The 20,130-nt window shown below is 41.0% G+C and overlaps 1 protein-coding gene across 1 annotated transcript in view; it reads left to right on the plus strand.

Annotated features, from left to right (window-relative positions):
• ATR (ATR serine/threonine kinase) overlaps positions 1 to 20,130 on the plus strand; it is a 68,472-nt gene that overhangs the window by 24,182 nt on the left and 24,160 nt on the right. Inside the window, exons 15-28 of the mRNA XM_063132157.1 lie at positions 820 to 1,014; positions 1,474 to 1,659; positions 2,673 to 2,765; positions 4,132 to 4,262; positions 4,516 to 4,659; positions 6,063 to 6,156; positions 6,805 to 6,930; positions 10,639 to 10,845; positions 12,109 to 12,222; positions 13,706 to 13,821; positions 14,314 to 14,434; positions 14,537 to 14,674; positions 18,681 to 18,888; positions 19,058 to 19,236. Of these exons, the coding sequence (XP_062988227.1) occupies positions 820 to 1,014; positions 1,474 to 1,659; positions 2,673 to 2,765; positions 4,132 to 4,262; positions 4,516 to 4,659; positions 6,063 to 6,156; positions 6,805 to 6,930; positions 10,639 to 10,845; positions 12,109 to 12,222; positions 13,706 to 13,821; positions 14,314 to 14,434; positions 14,537 to 14,674; positions 18,681 to 18,888; positions 19,058 to 19,236 (2,052 nt within the window). The remainder of the gene's footprint in view (positions 1 to 819; positions 1,015 to 1,473; positions 1,660 to 2,672; positions 2,766 to 4,131; positions 4,263 to 4,515; positions 4,660 to 6,062; positions 6,157 to 6,804; positions 6,931 to 10,638; positions 10,846 to 12,108; positions 12,223 to 13,705; positions 13,822 to 14,313; positions 14,435 to 14,536; positions 14,675 to 18,680; positions 18,889 to 19,057; positions 19,237 to 20,130) is intronic.

Raw genomic sequence — 20,130 nt, forward strand, 5'->3', positions numbered from 1 at the left:
GGGCTGCCCCTGTCACATCTACTTGGCCCTTAACCATCAAAAACCCGTAGTAGTAAATGCCTCCTTGGAGCATAGCTTTACAGGAAGAAAGTAGTGCAGTGCTATGTCACCCACTTTTTGGAAGCTATATAGACCAATTAAATTTACTATCTGTAGGGGTTTTCAAAACTTAGCTGTTCAGGGTTTTCTCCATTGTTGAAAAATAGCCGGGTTGGTGCTTTTTCATGCTGACAAAACTGTAAGCTAGGGTGACCATATGAAAAGGAGGACAGGGCTCCTGTATCTTTAACAGCTGCATAGAAAAGGGAATTTCAGCAGGTGTCATTTGTATATATGGGGAACCTGGTGAAATTCCCTCTTTATCACAACAGTTAAAGCTGCAGGAGCTATACTAGAGTGACCAGATTTAAAAGAGGGCAGGGCACCTGCAGCTTTAACTGTTGTGATGAAGAGGGAATTTCACCCGGTTCTCCATATATACAAATGACACCTGCTGAAATTCCCTTTTCAATTCATCTGTTAAAGATACAGGAGCCCTGTCCTCCTTTTCATATGGTCACCCTAGGTAAGCCAGCCTTCCCCAACCTGATGCCTTCAAAATGTGTAGGACTATTGCTCCCATCACCCTCAGTCAACAGGCCTAAATGCCATGCTCCCCAGGGATGATGGGAATTATTCTCCAACACATCTGGAGGACATCAAGTGGACTGGCTTAGGACTTTTTGTTCTTATACTCGTAAGCCCATTACTTGTAAATATTTTCACTGGCACAAAGGAAGGAAATGAGTTTTTAAAACAGTGCTCTCTTTATTTTGCCAGCGGATTCTCCAAGTTCTCTTGCCTGACCTTGCTGCCAAGGCTAGTCCTGCAGCCTCTGTACTTATCCGAACAATAGCAAAACAGCTAAATGTAAACCGCAGAGAGATCCTCATCAACAATTTCAAGTACATCTTTTCTCATTTAGTCTGCTTCTGTAGTAAAGATGAGCTGGAGCGAGCGCTTCACTATCTCAAGGTAATTTTGAACTTTGCGCATGAAGTTTTGGATCAATGAGAGTAATCAAGTTGGGGGGTTGTATTGAAATGCAAGTAAGTGACATGATATGATCAAGTTAAGAATTCACTGCAAGCATATTGAACCTTTCTGATGTACCTAAGATACCCTAGGATCTTTCTGCATATAAAACACATAAACATAATATTATTCAGGTCGGGAAACAGCCCTCACTCAACAGCCTCTGCTCTTTCTGGCTGCATAACTAAAACTATTTGATGCACCAAGATCATTTACTCAAGGTTGTTTAGAGTTCCTTTTTTTTCTTGGAATGTTGTAGTAGTTTCCGTTTGATTGATCAGAGGGTTACTTTTCCATTCCCAACAATGCTTAAGTCAGGTTTCATTTCTTTAGTTTAATTTCTAAATGTGTTGTGCATTTTGTTGTATATTATCAAGTTATCCCCCTCCTGTTTTATAGAATGAAACAGAGATAGAGCTGGGAAGTTTGCTGAGACAGGACTATCAGGGATTGCATAATGAACTGTTGCTACGCTTAGGAGAACACTATCAGCAGGTCTTCAATGGTTTATCAATTCTGGCTTCATTTGCTTCGAATGATGACCCATATCAGGGACCCAAGGACATCACATCTCCTGAGCGAATGGTAAGTAGCAGGTTTTCTCAGCACCACTTAGAGGGAAGAGATGGCTTGTTCTTTAATTATGATATACCATTTTAAGTATGCATTTCGGGAAATGGCTTTAAGAGTCTCATAAAAAAAGCAACAGAGTTAATAAGCAGCTGGTTGTTGCTGGTTGCTATGGAAATGACATTCTCTGTGATTCTTGTACTAGTCAGCAGCATTTTGCTATGGATGCTTTCACATATCCCAAGCAGGTTAGCTTTGTTAAATGCAGAACTGCACTGGAGTAACCTGCAGTGGTATACTGGTAAATTTTGAAGTATAGGTGCTCATCATGACAACCTCATAACCATGTCCTAAGGGGGAGTCCAAAAATTCAGGCAGCTGTATTGATCCATATCAGCAAACCAGATCTAGGATTTATCATCTGCTACAAGCTAGTCTTTTGTAAAGCTAATGGGGCGTAACTGCCCATTCAAGACCAAGCCACCCAAAAATATTTTGCATTACAAAAGGGAACAACCTGTTGTTACTGGGAAAATTCATTTCCCCCCCAGCTACTGTGAGGATTGCAGCTAAACATGGAGGGAGCAGGGAATTGCGGGGCGAGGTGGGGGTGGGGGTGGGGGTGGCAGATGATGTCAGAGTCCCTGCTAATAAAAATGTGCAAGTTCTGCATCCCTGTGAGACCTGATTCCACTGCACCACTGCCAACCTGGCTATGTTTGAAAGCGTTAGCTCTTTGATGAGCATTGGTCAGTGATTTAGGGAAGCCCTACTTTCCCAAGTGAGTCCAAGAGCTAGAATTGCACCTACAGTATAAAGTGGCCTCTTTACTAAGTTTATACACTATCCTCTCCACAGTCAATGTGAATTTGAGAGAGAGGGAAATGTTTTACCTTAAACTGCTGTTTTAGAGTAGAGGCCAAAATGCTTTTTTAACTTTAACGGGTAAATGCGCTTTAAAATTTTAACTAGTCTCTTTTAAAATAGTTCGAAGTAGTTTCGGAGCACTGTTTTTAATCAATATTTAGGCCGATTATCTGCAACCAAAATTGCTGGGCATCTTGGCCTTCTTCAACATGCAACTGTTGAGCTCCAGTATTGGAATTGAAGATAAGAAAATGGTGAGTAAACCTTCTGTTGAAGGTAGACCAGTCATAGGTACATTTTGAATATTCACTTTTCTCCAGGCAGTTTTTTCTTCTGCCGTCTTCTGCTACAAAACAAGTCAAGGGACCAAAAGGTTAGTTGTAGCTAGTGACAGAAATGTTGTGAGGTAGTTACTTGAGCCATGGATGCTTGAAGGTGGCATTTACTCTCTGGCTGGTAAGATTGTCTTTGATTGTCTTTAATGGGATTTGGGCAATGCCTAAAAGAGTATTTATTATTATTATTTATTTATTTATTTATTTATATATATATTTATATAGCACCATCAATGTACATGGTGCTGTACAGAGTAAAACAGTAAATAGCAAGACCCTGCCGCATAGGCTTACATTCTAATAAAATCATAATAAAACAATAAGGAGGGCAAGAGAATGCACCAAACAGGGAGTATAAAAGTCAGAACAAAATCAAGTTTTAAAAGCTTTAGGAAAAAGAAAAGTTTTTAGCTGAACTTTAAAAGCTGCGATTGAACTTGTAGTTCTCAAATGTTCTGGAAGAACGTTCCAGGCGTAAGGGGCAGCTGAAGAGAATGGACGAAGCCGAGCAAGGGAAGTAGAGACCCTTGGGCAGGCGAGAAACATGGCATCAGAGGAGCGAAGAGCACGAGCGGGGCAATAGTGTGAGATGAGAGAGGAGAGATAGGAAGGAGCTAGACCGTGAAAAGCTTTGTAGGTCAACAGGAGAAGTTTATATTGGATTCTGAAGTGAATTGGAAGCCAATGAAGAGATTTCAGAAGTGGAGTAACATGGTCAGAGCGGCGAGCCAAGAAGATGATCTTCGCAGCAGAGTGGTGAACAGAAACCAACGAACTGATGTGAGAAGAAGGAAGGCCAGTGAGAAGAAGGTTGCAGTAGTCATCTATGTATTAGGCATCTCTGTATTTTCTGTGCAGCTTCAATTGCTTTTGGCTATGCGAACCTCTTTTGTTTACTCCTTTGCGTGTTAAATCTTTTTTTCCAACTGCTTTCACCCATGATGTCCCTAGGAACTAGGTTCAGGTCAATCCTGTCCCTAGGTTCATTAATTCTGCCTGGCAGGAATAAAGCAGAAATAGGTGGACTGGGCAAAGATTAGGGTGTGGTAAACCTTATTGGTGACCTCAGGATAAATGTGAAAGATCAGCTTAAAACTATGGCAGGGACCTGGGGGTTCTCTTTATAGAAAGAAATGAGACAGTGCTAAACTTTCTGAAGCCTGATAAAAATTGATATAAATCCCATTCCTACCTATTTTTCACTAGAGAATAAAGGGTTGTTAAGGTGTATACTTTTATTGTGCAGTTTTACTGATGAGCAAATCAATTTGTTTCTCTTAACTAGGCCTTAAATAGTTTGATGGCTTTAATGAAGCTCATGGGTCCCAAACATATCAGTGCAGTGAGAGTGAAGATGATGACAACGCTCAGGACGGGGCTGAGATATAAAGAGGATTCCCCAGAGTTGTGCTGCAAGTAAGAAAATTATGTACTGAAACAATAATTTATCATTTGTAATCATTTGTAAACCGTCCAGAGAGCTTCGGCTATTGGGCAGTATAGAAATGCAATAAATAAATAAATAATAACAAAATGTATGTGCTAGTGAATTCTTGTGGGGCACTATAAGTCTGAGACAGGATAGCTTACAATTTTGAAATGCCTGTATAAGGAGAAATAGATGTATGTTGTTTTGTTCAGTGTGTGTTTTTTTGTCTTGTTAATTTAGGGCTTGGGACTGCTTTGTACGATGCTTGGACCAGAGTCATCTTGGCTCCCTTCTCAGTCATGTGATCGTAGCTCTGTTGCCCCTCATACATATTCAGCCAAAAGAAACAGCAGCAGTCTTCCATTTTCTTATAGTTGAGAACAGGTATTGTAATGTAAAGCATTTATTGATTTATTTTAAATAATGACACTTTTCTGGGCAAGGTCCTTTCAAGTCAGTGAAGAATGATATAATCATAAAATTGCAATGATCTAATATATTAGTTGAATATGAAAAGAAAAATACGGGAATAAACAATTTTGCTTTAAAATCTGATTCAGCCAAGGCAAACAAAATTTCCTTCAACCACAGCAATAAATCAGCAGCATGTCCTATGGAATCATGTCAGTTAAAAGTCACTTGAAATGGAGAGGTTTTTAAAGCCTTTTTGAATACCAAGACTGAAGGGAATAACTGGAACTAACTTGACAGAGGAGTAATATTGTGGAGATAGCTGACTTGCACTCTGGTTGTACGAGAGCTAAAGTTGGGGCTGCATGTATTCTGTGCAACCGCCCCCCCCCAAAAAAAATGAATTCAAATTCTGTGATTAGTATAAATTATTCAGATTGGGGGGGAAATTACAGTTTGCTATGCCTTTAAGACATTGCATAACTTACTTTGATAGTCATCTGGAGAGGGACAAATCAAGCGAGAAGGGTCTTGGAATTGTTGTTGATCACAATCTGAATATGAGCCAGCAGTGTGATGTGGCTGCAAAAAAATCTACTTTGGGCAGTATTAATAGAAGTATAGCTTCCAAATCGCGCAAGAGGTACTAGTTCCCCTCTATTAGTCACTGGTTAGGCCTCATCTTGTGTATTGTGTCAATTTCTGGGCACCACACTTCAAGAAGGATGCAGACAAGCTGGAGGGGGTTCAGAGGAGGGGCAGTGAGGATGATCAGCGGTCTGGAAACAAAACCCTATGAGGAGAGACAGTGACGAGAGCCTGTGCAGGACACGAAATAATGGGCTCAAGTTACAGGAAGTCAGATTCCGGCTGAACATCAGGGAAAACTTCCTGACTGTTAGAGCAGTATGACAATGGAACCAATTACCTAGGGAGGTTGTGGGCTTCTCCCACACTAGAGGCCTTCAAGAGGCAGCTGGACAGCTATCTGTCATGGATGCTTTAGGGTGGATTCCTGCATTGAGCAGGGGGTTGGACTGGATGGCCTTATAGTCCCCTTCCTATTCTATGAATGCTTCTGAGGGCCCTCAAGCCCCTTGCTCAATCCATTCAGTTTTATTGGGTTATTGCTTATTACATTACATGGATTAGTTATTTTTTACTGTGGGTTTTATTCCTTGTGTGTTTTGGGATATGCATGTAACAAATAAATGCTGTTCTGAAGTCCTCCCTTTCACCACTCTATTGGTAGGTAGTGAATGGTGGGGTCAGAAGTTTGCTGTTATCCTTCTCTTCTCATTTTTTTTTATGTCATTGCACTGTGGGTCTAAAACATACGTATTTGTGTTCATAATAAGTTTTATTTTATTGGTTAGGGATGCTGTACAAGATTTTCTACACGAAATATATTTTCTACCTGACCACCCTGAACTAAAAGAAATCCAAATAGTTCTTCAGGAATATAGAAAGGTACTCATTTCATTGTATTTTTTATAAAAGAATCTTTGAAAGTGAAAATGGACTATTGGATATTTGATGTCTAAAGAATAACATTCCAGTATTTGTGAAAATGTAATTACAATGGGAGGAATCTTTCTAAAGGTTAATCTGTAAGAATTCTTTACACCCTTTGCTGAATACGGTGAATAGTGGAATAGTATAAACAGCTTGTACCACACTAGATAAGCTTCATAAACATCTTTACTTGAACCACTGCTCTCTTTAGCACTCTCCTGAACTTATCAGACAGAACAGACAAGAGTCACTTTTTCTTCTCCGCCTTCTGTTTCTGGGTGGCTGGGTCCGCTGCAGAGGAAATCATCGGCCTGCAGCCACCTCCACCTTAATTTCCTTAGAATAATTCTGAGCCCCACGTGTGGCCCAGACACATTAAAAAGACAGCAGCGGGAGACCCTTACTTTGATTTGAAGTGATCCCAGCTGTCAGTAAGGGGGGATTATTAGTATTGATATTAGTATTATGTGGGAAGGGGAAGTCATCTTGGCTGGCACCCAGAAATATGTGCGGGGCACATTGGTGCCCGTCAACATCATGTTGCCTACACTCAGCCTGAGGAGTTCAATCTGTGAAAAGCACTCTCTGGGTTTTCCCCCTTAGGAAACCTCCAGGAGCACAGACCTACAGACAACACTTCAGCTCTCCATGAAAGCTATTCAGCATGAGAATGTAGATGTTCGGATCCACGCTCTCACCAGCCTGAAGGAAACATTATATAAAAACCAAGTATGTGAAACTATGATGCTCAGAATCTGTGTGACATGCAGCTAAGGCTGCGCTACCTATAAATCAGCCCTGTGAAACTCAGTGGGACTTAGCTTCTGACTTGACATATATACGATTGCACCGTAAAATATCACATAATTTATCTAATATTCTAAAACTATCTTGTGAATATGGGTGCAGTTAAGGAGAAGCCAGGCTACTGTTACAACAGTAATAAGTATTACTATTGGTTTTAAAATGAACTACTCTCATACAGCTAACAGTGGAATAGGTGAGTTAGAGAGCAATCCTATGGTCCTAGTAGAGCATAGGATTCTTCGGAAGCCCCCTTACAAGGTCGTAGACATTGCTGTGACCTCAGAAAGGGGACTCCAGATTCTGATCCCTCACCCTGCCCCCAGCAACTGCACTAGCTGCTTTCCGAGGTCACAAAAAGTTGCCTCAGAGGACCTCATGGAGTTCTGAAGGGGGTGTTCCAGTGAGCAGGTAGGGAGAGGAGAAACCAGGATGCAGTTCCAGCCCCACTCCTCGCAGTGTGACTACTCTAGACAGGTTTAGAGGCATATCAGAGGTTCCCCTCTATTTGGTACTGATTAGGCCTCATCTTGAGACCTGCATCTAGTTCTTGTCTACATCCTTCTTCAAGAAGGATGTAGACAAGCTGGAGGGGGTTCAGAGGAGGGCAAGGAGGAGGATCAGGGGTCTGGAAACAAAGCCCTATGAGGAGAGACTGAAAGAACTGGGCATGTTCAGCCTTGAGAAGAGAAGACTGGGGGAGACATGATAGCACTCTTCAAGTACTTGAAAGGTTGTCACACAGAGGAAGGCCAGGACCTCTTCTTGGTCATCCCAGAGTGCAGGACATGGAATAATGGGCTCAAGTTACAGGAAGCCAGTTTCCAGCTGGACATCAGGAAAAACTTCCTGACTGTTAGAGCAGTACGACAAGGAAACCAATTACCTAGGGAAGTGGTGGGCTCTCCCACACTAGAAGCATTCAAGAGGCAGCTGGAAACCATCTGTCAGGAGTGCTTTAGGGTGGATTCCTGCAATGAGCAGGGGGTTGGACGCGATGGCCTTATAGGCCCCTTCCAACTCTACTATTCTATGATTCTTTGACCAACACCCTTTCCCCTGATTATCAGATGTTGTGTGGTTTACCAAGTTTTGTGAATTTTTCCCCAATTTCAAAGGTTGATATGCCTCTCGTAAGGCTTAGTTGCTGGCAGTAAGCACTTTAAACTACAATAGTCTGGTATTTTTGGCTCCTCCCATTTTGCCTTTGGCCCCACCCACCCCTAGAATAGCTCCCCTGGAGCATCTCCAAAATTGAATTTGGCTTTAGGCAGATGCAGTTCCCTGTGCTAGCAGTTGGTCTCACGAGGCAGTATCCTGGTAGGGCACTGGATACTTGGCAGCCTCTGATCCACAGGATTGCACTCTTAGTTACCCTTTCTGTTGACAAAGTTGTCCTTTGATTTTAGAATGAAAGATATGCAAAGTTTATTCATGAGTATAATGTAGTACTTTTGTATGTGCTTTTTATACACAGGCAGGCTAAATTGTGATTTTTTTTATTTAAAAAATCCCTTCTTTATCAGAATAGATTTTTTATGCTTCCAGGAAATATAATCTTTCCGTTTATCAAAGGTTTTTATGCACTCATTCATTTATTCTTGCAGTTTGTTGTCTTATTTCGTCCTTTCTCTTCTCAACATTGCTGAGAAAGGTGATCCATACTAGATAAATTATGTGATATTCAGTTACCTGTCACACAGTAAGTGAGCTTGTCGTTTCAATGTCAGCCTGACAAGAGAAGACAGATTTGTATGTGGTACGTGCTTTCTCTCTGCCTTTTAAAGGTATCTGTTTCTTAATTCCACCTTAATGTGCATACATGTGCTTACAGAATGATTGATGGACAATGGGGAGCATTCTTACGTGCTCTCTCTGATGTTCATTTGCTTTGAGACTTGCTTTGCCCTTGGATAGCTCAACACTGATTTGCCATGGGTAAGAGAGCGCTCCTCTGATACATAAACCTGTCACACCGTTGGTCCATTCAGCCTGGAGCACCCTACTCTGAGTGACAGTTGCCTTTAAGGTTTAGCTGGCGATGCCCAAGTTGCAAACTTTATACATCCATTGGGACCTCCCCATTGTTCCAATGGTACCTACTGTATTCATGCAGGTAAACTTATCTCTCCTTTCCTCTACCCTCCCTGTTGCAGCTTCCTCTAACTCCCTGTCAGAATCTGCCCCCCCCCTTTGGAACAGGTTTTGAGGGCATGCAGGGGACGGCAGGGGAAAGGGGAGAACCGCACCTCTCCCTGATCCACCCTTTCTATTCCATTCCATTAGTGGGAATTGTTAATTGGATGCTACATTTTGCATTTGGTTCTTATAATACAGGTGGGGAGCCTGTACTCCCCGGCCTGATTCCAACTCCTATCAGCCCCAGGACAAGCTATAGGTTCCCCACCACTGCTTTATGATGTATCACATGTTGTGGCTTGATATTTTCCTTTTCCCCATGGCAGGAGGCAAGAAAACATGGCATAATGGAGAGGGAGGGGTGAACTTGATGCACGGTGGTGTTTTTTTGGTGGTAGCTGTGCAAGAGAGGGACCACAGCTTAGTAGTAAAGCACATGCCTTGCATGCAGAAGATTTGAGCTTCATTCCTTAGCTTATCCACCTAAAAGGATTTGATGCAGAAGGTGGCGGAAAAGGCCTATATACCTGCCTATGACCTTGAAGAACCACTGCAAGTCAGAGTGGAAAAAAAGTCTGGCCTGGTATAAGGCACCTTCTTTATTTTCATTTCCTTCAGCTTCTGGAGTGCCTAGTCTTACTTGGGCAGTGAAATGAGGTAACGAAATGGACTGTATGACCTGGTTATGGCAGTTCCTGGGTTGTTTATCCCAGGAATTGCCATGGCTAAGCAGGAGCGAGCATGCCCACACGCTCACCACTTCCACTTTCAATCATTCCTGGATTGTTAGTATGACATCCGACAAGAAAGCCGTCGTTTGTTGTTGGCTTAACTCTGGGTTGTTTAATCCTTAAACAATAGAGCATTCCTGGACGTGGACATCAAGATAACAGTCCAGGAATGGAGTGTTTCTGGTTTTTTGATTGAACGTGGAAGTGATGAGTGCATCACTCCAACTCAGTCCTAACAGTTATTGGGTTAAACAACCCAGGAATTGCCTTTATGTGTAAACCAGGTCATTCACCTCAGATACGTGCTCCCCCTGCATGCAACTCCCAATGAGCAGATATCTGCCCCATCAAGGAGCAGGCTGGGCTGGGGTTTCTCCGTAGGAGCAAGGAAGTTGCCTTTCCCTGGCCCATCTAGCTCAATATTGTTGACATTGACTGGCAGCAGCTTTCCAGAGGATCTTCCAGCCCTGATCTGCTAGGGTTTTTCTTTATCTTGCCAGAAGTTGTTTCTTTTTCCAAGATGGGGACACTTTTTTCACTTCTCCTCACCCACAGCCTTATTCTACCACTCCTTAAGATTCTACCCCCTCATTTAATTCTTCTGCATTTGTAGACCAGATCTAGTTTGCTTCTAAATGAAGTGTTCTGTTTACTTCTGCACTTATTGTTTTTCTTGCAAGGCTGGAAGGACAAGATAAAAAAAAAACATGGAATATAAACTGTGTGTATGTAATTTGCTCCTTCCCTCCCTTCCCTTTCTTAGGAGAAACTGATAAAATATGCAACAGATAGTGAAACTGTTGAGCCAGTTATTTCTCAGCTGGTGACCGTGCTCCTAATTGGCTGTCAGGATGTGAATTCTCATGCGCGGCTGCTTTGTGGGGAATGTTTAGGTGAACTGGGAGCGGTTGATCCAGGCAGGCTGGACTTCTCAACAAGCGACAACCAAGGAAAAGGGCTTACATTTGTGGTAAGGAATGTTAATGCTGGAACTTCTCTAATGCCATCAGTACATTTTTTTTTTTAATATCAAGATTTTAATATCAACCAGAAGTTAGAGCCTGTAGTTACATAGTAAGGAATTTAAAAAGTGCTTGTGTGGTGTACTTGGTTGGTCTTCTAAGTTGGGCAACTTGTCTTGGCCTGCACCTCCCATCAGCCCTAGCCAGCATAGCCACTGGTGAAGGATAATGGGAGTTGTGAGCCATAATTGCGATGCGTGGGTTGGCATGTCATGCAAACCAGGCGCGGCGGTGGTCGTTTCGTACCCACCCTACAGACTGTCCTGCACATTGTAGGTTTTAGGGTGGGTACAAAGTGACCATCACTGTACCCTGCTCTGGGTTGACACGACCGCCAACCCCCACTGCATCACAGGAGATTATGTAAATGGCAGTCGTGTGAGGGCATGGGCAGGAACCGAATTGGTTCATTACCTCCCTGTGATTGTCTAAAGCCGGCCACTATATTCTCTTCTTATCCTCTTTCCAGACCCCCCTCTGCACATAGTCAGTAGAAAGATCCTTTTTTAGTGATACTGTTTCTGACTACTGACCAGGTATTAAGGATCTCTTCTTGAAAGTAATGGAGTGGGTTCAGACAACACGATAACCCAATGGTGGTTTAAATAGTCAACGGTTGGTTATTTAACCCACCGTGAGTTATCGTGTTTTGTGGAGGGAGTTTTTTAACTAACGATTGGTTATTTGGCCCAAATAACCAATGCAAATAACCAAAGCTGCGCAGAGTTCATTATTTAACCCACCATTGGTTATCGTGTTGTGTGGAGGACACCGTTGGTTATTTTGTCAGCCACAGAGTTGCAAGGCAAGAACATTCAAAGTGGCGTCCGCCGCTCTAGTTCGGCCAGCAGGACAGATTTTCGGCAGCAGTGGCTGATGGGATGATAGCAGGAGGACTGAAGTGGGGAGAGAGGGTGGGGGATGTGAGTCAACTCAGCATGGACTAATAGTCAACTCAAAGCTGATCCTAATCCTAATCCTCACCGTGGTTGATTATTATAATATGTGGGGAGTACCCCCAAGATAAACAACTGTTAAGTTGATTGTTACACCACCATTGACTATTGTGTTGTCCAAATGCAGCCATTGTGTGCTGCGCTGCCCCTTGAGAACACCAGCCTTTTACATTTCTCAGTTTGCAACTACACTTTGATAGTGACAGGATATTAAAAAAGATGATAATCTAAGAAATCTAATATCTCTTTCCTGAGACGGGTGTAGAAGATCCACATTTTGCCCATGGATTATTCATTGAGTTGACAAGAGCATTCCTTGCTTATGCTGATAATGTCCGGGCTCAAGATTCTGCCTCATATGCTATTCAGGTGAGAATGGTTTGTTTGTTTGCTAATACCATAGCATTTATTAGTCTTCTATTTACTAAAAAAAACAAGAAAAAGCACTTGGTTATAAAAAGAGGCCATTTCCTAAATAATAATAATAATAATAATAATAATAATAATAATAATAATGAAACATCACATATTCCAACCATTTCAAAAAGAAGAGAGAATAAAAACTTCCCTATTCTATGCCTGAAATCTAATAGCGAGATGGTTGTTCTGTGTCAATCTTGATGATTGCACTGAAGAACATATTGATGCATTGAAGACTTCTTATTGATAGTTGCCATGTTCAAGAATCAGTTCAATATGAATTCAGTAATATAATTCAATATTATAACTGTGTTTAATTGTTAAAATATCTTTATAGCCAGCATTTATAGCCAGAATTAACAAGAAAGAGGTGAGAGTTTGGGGCATTCGCATAATTGTTTCCAATTAGCTGAAAATAATTGATGCTGCATACGCTCCTTTCCTCTTAAACTATCCCAGGTGGTTGTCAAGAGTCTTATTTTCAGTTACTCCTGATAGCTTTGCATTCACAAAACTGAAAGATGCTGCAGTGTATAAACAATTTACAAGTTTATGGAATCTAAAGGGCCTTGATTAAGCTCTCTTTATTGGGTTAAGTAGTTTTAGTCGGTAGCTTTAGTTAAATGCATCCATAAAAGTTTTATCCACTCAAAACAAAAACTAAATCAACTTTTTGTTGTCGTTCAAAGTATTGGAAGAGCGGGGGGTGGGTGGGGATGGAATCAATTACACAAATGGCCTGATTTACACATTGTGGAAAAAAACCATTGCTTGGCTTTTGGAGGCCACAACTTCAGCTTATGCATCCCACCCACCCTCCACTCACATGCCCCAACGTCATTCTCCTTCGTTAGTTCATAATAATTGTCATGATGTCCAATCTGGGCAACATGGAATGACCACAAACCGTAGTTGGGAGTCCCAGCTCAAAATATGGTTTCCAGCTGTGGTTTGGTGGCAAGCTACAATTTGCCCAGCCAAACTGGGTAGTGAGGCATGGCTGTGACTATTTATTTATTTATTTATTACCCTTCTATACCGCCCAGTAGCGGTTCACAAAATGTAAGAACACAAGTACAGTATAAGAACAATATAAAATATAAAAGTTTAAAACTATAGTAGAAAAGTACAACCAGAATAAAACCTAGCAGCCATGTGGAGATTTAAAATACAGTAACGACTTTAAAACAGCAGAGCTAAAAGATTGGAATGCTGAAATTCCTGGGAAATAAAAAGGTTTTTACTTGGCACCAGAAAGAATATAACAAGGGCCAGGCAAACCTCTCTAGAGGTTCATTTGACATATGAACTGGACTAATGTATCCAGCATCAGTCAGGCAGTGCAAATCTTTTTCTGATTTTTATTTCCTAAGAATAATTCACGGTGAATATATTGTCCACACTAAATTGTTCGTGTAAACCATTTTTTTAGGAGTTACTCTCTATCTATGGTTGTAGGGAGACAGCCACTGATTCTTCAGGCTCCAAGCTTTGGAAAATGTTTCCTGATCACATTCAGGAAATATTGGAACCTCATTTAAATACACGGTAGGTAATACCATTAATTGGGCTTAAAACAAAAGATTTAAATGACTATCCAGGCTAGCCCCCACATATGCTTCTTCTACTCACTTGCATTTGGTATAATTGTACATAAGATGAATTATTTTTACTTTTGAACTGTTATTTAGTTATCTTAAATAAGATGCAAACAAACCAGCAGATCATTCAGAGTCCAAATATTTCAGAATTACAATTCGATCTCTAATATATTCATCCTTTTTTTATATATATTTAACCTTTTCTGAAACAGTTCCTCCTTATGAATATATGAATCTCTGAAACATGGCTTTTAAAAAAGATGAGCCTTATTATTCATCGATTCTGTTTCATTTAATAGATAGTAGTGCGAAGATGTAAGATCTAATGAGAAATTTTAGAATAAGAAGTCATGCAATTGCTGCTAGAATATTGGCTCATTGACCTTTCCTTTCTCTTAAGGTAATAGGTGCTAATAAGTTTTGGAAATTCCTTTTACAGATACAAGAGTTATCAGAAGGCTGTAAACTGGTCGAAGGTTAAGAAACCTATTTACTTAAGCAAATTAGGCAAAAACTTTGCAGAATGGTCAGCGACTTGGGCTGGCTACCTCATCACTAAGGTAATAGATGGATGCACTTTGTAATGTTGCATGACAAGTTCCTAACCATGTAAATTTTCATATCAAAATAAATTTATACTGAAAATGCAGTCTTTGTTCCAGGTGCGACATGACCTTGCCAGTAAGGTTTTCAACTGCTGCAGTATTATGATGAAGAATGACTACAAGGTGACAATCTATCTTCTTCCCCACATTCTTGTCTATGTTCTTTTGGGATGCAGTCAGGAGGATCAGCAAGAGGTGAGAGAAGCCCCTTGACCTGTAGACTCTCCAGATGTCCTTAAAATGTATTCTCATTGCTGCCATTGGCCACTACACTCGTACAAGAGATCTGTAAATAACTTCCCTTAGTTCCCAGTACAAATAGCCACATGGTCCAGTTAACGAGCAATATGGCTAACTGCGAAACAGAAACAGTGAGTTCCAAAAGCTATTGTGATATTCAGATCACTATTGTTGTGCTGTTCTTGATGGTAATTGCAGCCTGTGTCTTGTGACCCTTGTTCAGATCTTTCGTCTGAATCTCATTCTTAAACTTTATTTATTTATTTATTATAGCATTTTTATTCTGCCCTTTAGCCAAAAAGGCTCTCAAGGCAGCTTACAAAAATATTTCTTAAGACAGTGCCTGCCCACAGGCTTACAATCTAAAAAAACATGACGCTAAAGGAAAGGGGATTGGAAGGGGGGAGGAGAAAAAACAAATTCAGGCACTAGATTCTTAGTTGCAAAGTTCGTCAGCTGCTTCCTTTCCCTTGAATAGCCTCATATAGATCAAAGCACGATGGAGGGATGCCTGATTGCCGGTTCCTTTCCCTCTGATGGCCTTAGCAGTGACAATTGGTAGCTGGAGCTGGAGCCTGGCATGATGGAGAGGTGCCTGGCCGCTGCTGCCTTTCCCACTGCACACTGTATATAACGAGCCCTTAAGCAATATTGTCATATCTTTATTAATGAAAGTCTCTGGGTATTCCTATCTAGGGTCATTTGTGCTGTATACTTTGCCACAATAGACTATCCTTAACATGCTGCTATTGTTACGTTAAGGATATTAAGAAGTGTACTCCAATATTTGCTGCTGATTTCCAGCGAACTTAAGGGTTGCCTATCTGGAAAAGTCCAAGGTCAAGCACTCTTGTTATCGGCGAAGACAGGCATGATGTGTTGGGAAGCTTCCTGGCAAGCATGATGTAGTAGTGGGGTCTAAACAGCAAATGGCATGGCTATTACATAATGCCTTCCTCTTGCCTTGCCATAATAATAGGATGGGGTAGGCAAGCATTTAGGGCCATGGGCACATTTGGCAATTTGAAAATCTGTCCTGGGTATCACCACAAAATGGCTGCCATGGGAGACGTGGCAAAGGACAAGTAATCTGCCCAAAAGCTTATATGGCAAAGGTGGGGATTGAGCCCCAACATGCTACACTTTTTTGAATCCAGTTTTCAGCAACAACAGAAAACTATTTTGCAGCAATCCCAGGTGTTTGTAAGAAAATGGGTTAATTTAACCCCCCCAAAAAATGTGGGAGGGGTACAGCCCCTTGGTGGGGTCCTAGAAATGTCTCTGGGGGTGCATTGGTACCTGAGGGCACCACATTGCTTACCTCAGTATAGAGAGTCTGAAAAGCTGGGTAAGAATAATCTTAAGACAAAGAGGATAAAATTGGAAGGAGACTTCATTACTAAGAAGTAGGGAGGTCTGGATTTTGTGAAATCTGTCCCAAGTGTGTTTCATGGATTGTGCAGTGCCATTCGTCCCTGGGTCCATTCATAGACTAATTCAAAACTTTGTTTCCGCTATGCAGAAAACTGCACAAATAATTCCTTAAGAAAGTTCGCAACAATTTACATAATTTATATTAGTATGTACGTTTAGCGTATTGTCTTCCAGTGTGGTGTAGTGGCTATAGTGTTGGACTGGGAGTCAGGAGATCCAGGTTCTAGTCCCCACTCGGCCATGGAAACCCACTGGGTGACTTTGGACCAGTCACAGACTCCCAACCCAACCTACCTCACAGGACTGTTGTGAGGATAAAATGCAGAGAAGGAGGAGGATTATGTATGCCGCCTTGGGTTCCTTGGAGGAAAAAAGGAGGGATATAAGTGCAATAAATAAATAAATAAACTTTTCCCCATGAATATTTTCCAGCATTGCATATGTCTCAACAGAAACTTGCCTTTTTTCCTGCGAATGAATGCGTAAATTTTGGGAATGTAAACAAAAACAAATCTAGAAGTCTGCAGACTCCATCTCACACTATTGCCCCGCTCGTGCTCTTCGCTCCTCTGATGCCATGTTTCTCACCTGCCCAAGGGCCTCTACTTCCCTTGCTCGGCTTCGTCCATTTTCGTCTGCTGCCCCTTACGCCTGGAACGCTCTTCCAGAACATTTGAGAACTACAAGTTCAACCGCAGCTTTTAAAGCTCAACTAAAAACTTTTCTTTTTCCTAAAGCTTTTAAAACTTATTTATTTATTTATTTATTTATTTATTACATTTTTATACCGCCCAATAGCCGAAGCTCTCTGGGCGGTTCACAAAAATTAAAATCATCATAAAACAACCAACAAGTTAAAAATACAAATACAAAATACAATATAAAAAGCACAACCAGGATAAAACCATGCAGCAAAATTGATATAAGGTTAAAATACAGAGTTAAAACAGTATAATTTAAATTTAAGTTAAAATTAAGTGTTAAAATACTGAGTGAATAAAAAGGTCTTCAGCTGGCGACGAAAGGAGTACAGTGTAGGCGCCAGGCGGACCTCTCTGGGGAGCTCATTCCACAACCGGGGTGCCACAGCGGAGAAAGCCCTCCTCCTAGTAGCCACCTGCCTCACTTCCTTTGGCAGGGGCTCACGGAGAAGGGCCCCTGTAGATGATCTTAAGGTCCGGGTAGGTACATATGGGAGGAGGCGTTCCTTCAAATAACCTGGCCCCAAACCGTTTAGGGCTTTAAATGTCAATACCAGCACTTTGAATCGGGCCCGGACCTGGACTGGCAGCCAATGAAGTTGTAAAAGGACTGGCATAATGTGATCTCGCCAGCCAGTCCCTGTTAGTAAACGGGCTGCCCTGTTTTGTACCAGCTGAAGCTTCCGGACCGTTTTCAAAGGCAGCCCCACGTATAACGCATTGCAGTAATCCAAACGAGAGGTTATCAGAGCATGGATAACTGTAGCTAGGCTATCACTGTCCAGATAAGGGCGCAGTTGGTATATCAGCCTAAGCTGATAAAAGGCTGATATACCAACTGCGCCCTTATCTGGACAGTGATAGCCTAGCTACAGTTATCCATGCTCTGATAACCTCTCGTTTGGATTACTGCAATGCGTTATACGTGGGGCTGCCTTTGAAAACGGTCCGGAAGCTTCAGCTGGTACAAAACAGGGCAGCCCGTTTACTAACAGGGACTGGCTGGCGAGATCACATTATGCCAGTCCTTTTACAACTTCATTGGCTGCCAGTCCAGGTCCGGGCCCGATTCAAAGTGCTGGTATTGACATTTAAAGCCCTAAACGGTTTGGGGCCAGGTTATTTGAAGGAACGCCTCCTCCCATATGTACCTACCCGGACCTTAAGATCATCTACAGGGGCCCTTCTCCGTGAGCCCCTGCCAAAGGAAGTGAGGCAGGTGGCTACTAGGAGGAGGGCTTTCTCCGCTGTGGCACCCCGGTTGTGGAATGAGCTGCACAAAACTTGATGTTGTGCAGACTTCTACTGTTACTATCTACTGTTAGTTTTACCCTACCCTGTGCCTGCTTACCCTACCCTGTACCTGTTTGCATTCTCTTCCCCTCCTTATTGTTTTACTATGATTTTATTAGATTGTAAGCCTATGCGGCAGGGTCTTGCTATTTACTGTTTTACTCTGTACAGCACCATGTACATTGATGGTGCTATATAAATATATAATAATAATAATAATAATAATAATAATAATAATAATAATAATAATAATAATAATAATAATACAGTCCTCAGCAGATTCTGCATGTCGGATTCTTACAAATATGAATTCATTTTAGTTTATCTTGTTTTTCCCCTGCATCCCTGCTAGGAAGGCCCCAGTGAATAAATGGAATTGCTTTGAATTTTTCCCAGCATATCTAAAGACCAGGAAATAAATATGGTGGGATTGAAAATTCCTAATAGCAAAATTGTTCAGGCTGTCTTAACTAAGACAACATGATAATTTGAAAGATTCTAAGTTCTTTTTTCTTGAATTAAACATTGTCCAGGTTTATGTAGAAATCATGGCTGTTCTGAAAAATGATGACACCTGTGTAAGACTATGTGAGGATAGTGCTTCAGATCTAATCCAACTAAGCACCCAAACAGTATTCTCCATGCTCGATCATCTAACACAGTGGGCTAGGTATAAATTCCAAAGACTGAGTGCTGAGAAAGCAGCTAGCAAATCTAACAAGGGCCATGCAGAATTGCAAGGTTGGTGATTCTTATTTCCATTGCATTTAAAATGTTAATTTTGAGGTATCCATTTAAATTTGCCTCTAAAAGGCAGGCAATCCCTTTGGGTGTCGTTTCTTAAGCCCTTCAAGGCTTAACATTTAGAATGCTAGTATTAATTATGCACTTTTTAACTCTTGTTTCATAGCATCAAATGAGGAATATGGAGAATATCAAAGTGTAGTTCGCTTTCTTGACCTCATTCCTCAGGACACACTGGCTTCAGCTTCCTTTCGCTCCAAAGCCTACACACGAGCAGTAATGCACTTCGAATCATTCATCATGGAAAAGAAACAAAACATTCAAGAACATCTTGGATTTCTGCAGGTTTAGCTTTTTCTTATGATCATATGTATATAATTCAAAGTTGGGTGTTTGTTGGTCATCCCTTTTGATTATCTTCCTGTTGACCAATTCTCATGAAACATCCTTCATTGGAAAACTCTTGATACCCAGATTTCACAAATAATTCACTATAATTTTTCACTATAATTCAAAACTGGGACATTATTTATGTCCATAAACTTTTATTTTAAAGATTTACGCTATCTTCTATAACAATATACTATAAAGTTTTAGTTTTAATATCAAAAAATGTCAAGTATAATTCAACAAACATAATTAATTGTAAATTGGAGTAAAATACGAACACAAAAAGAATCTGTACACCTCTATGAACCCAGTGCAGGTTAGTGTATAATGATATGCCAGTAAGATGCGGCCTGTAAACAAATCATGAAGGGATTAAGAGATACCTACAGTTAAAAGTAACCCAGCCAAAGTTTAGTTATTGCTCAGGAAATAAGTGTCTAGCTGTTAAAAATTAACATAATAACATTTCAAAGTCTCTGTCTAACTTTAGTTAAGTTAAACCTCTCAATAGATTTGATTTTTCTCCATGATTTGTGTTCACAGGGAACCAACTGATGTAGAACAAAATTAAACCTCAGTGTTTCATATTGAAACACTGTTTTACTGAATGAGTTGTTGCTTTGTTTTAGTTTCTACATGTTTTTCATATGCACTATGAAGTAAAGTGAAATATATTGCCCTTGTAGAATAATGTAAGAATTTAACTTAAACCTAGAATTACATTCCCATGAATATAATTTCATTCTGCTGGTAAGTCAAGAGCAGGTTCATCAGGTGAGAGAAGAGTAGAAGGGAGATTGAGTGAGTTTTAAAATGAGCAATATACTTGTTTGTTTATTAAATGTATAT

This window comes from Elgaria multicarinata, chromosome 8 (assembly GCF_023053635.1).
Source record: "Elgaria multicarinata webbii isolate HBS135686 ecotype San Diego chromosome 8, rElgMul1.1.pri, whole genome shotgun sequence".
In the NCBI taxonomy this organism is placed as follows: Eukaryota; Metazoa; Chordata; class Lepidosauria; order Squamata; family Anguidae; genus Elgaria; species Elgaria multicarinata.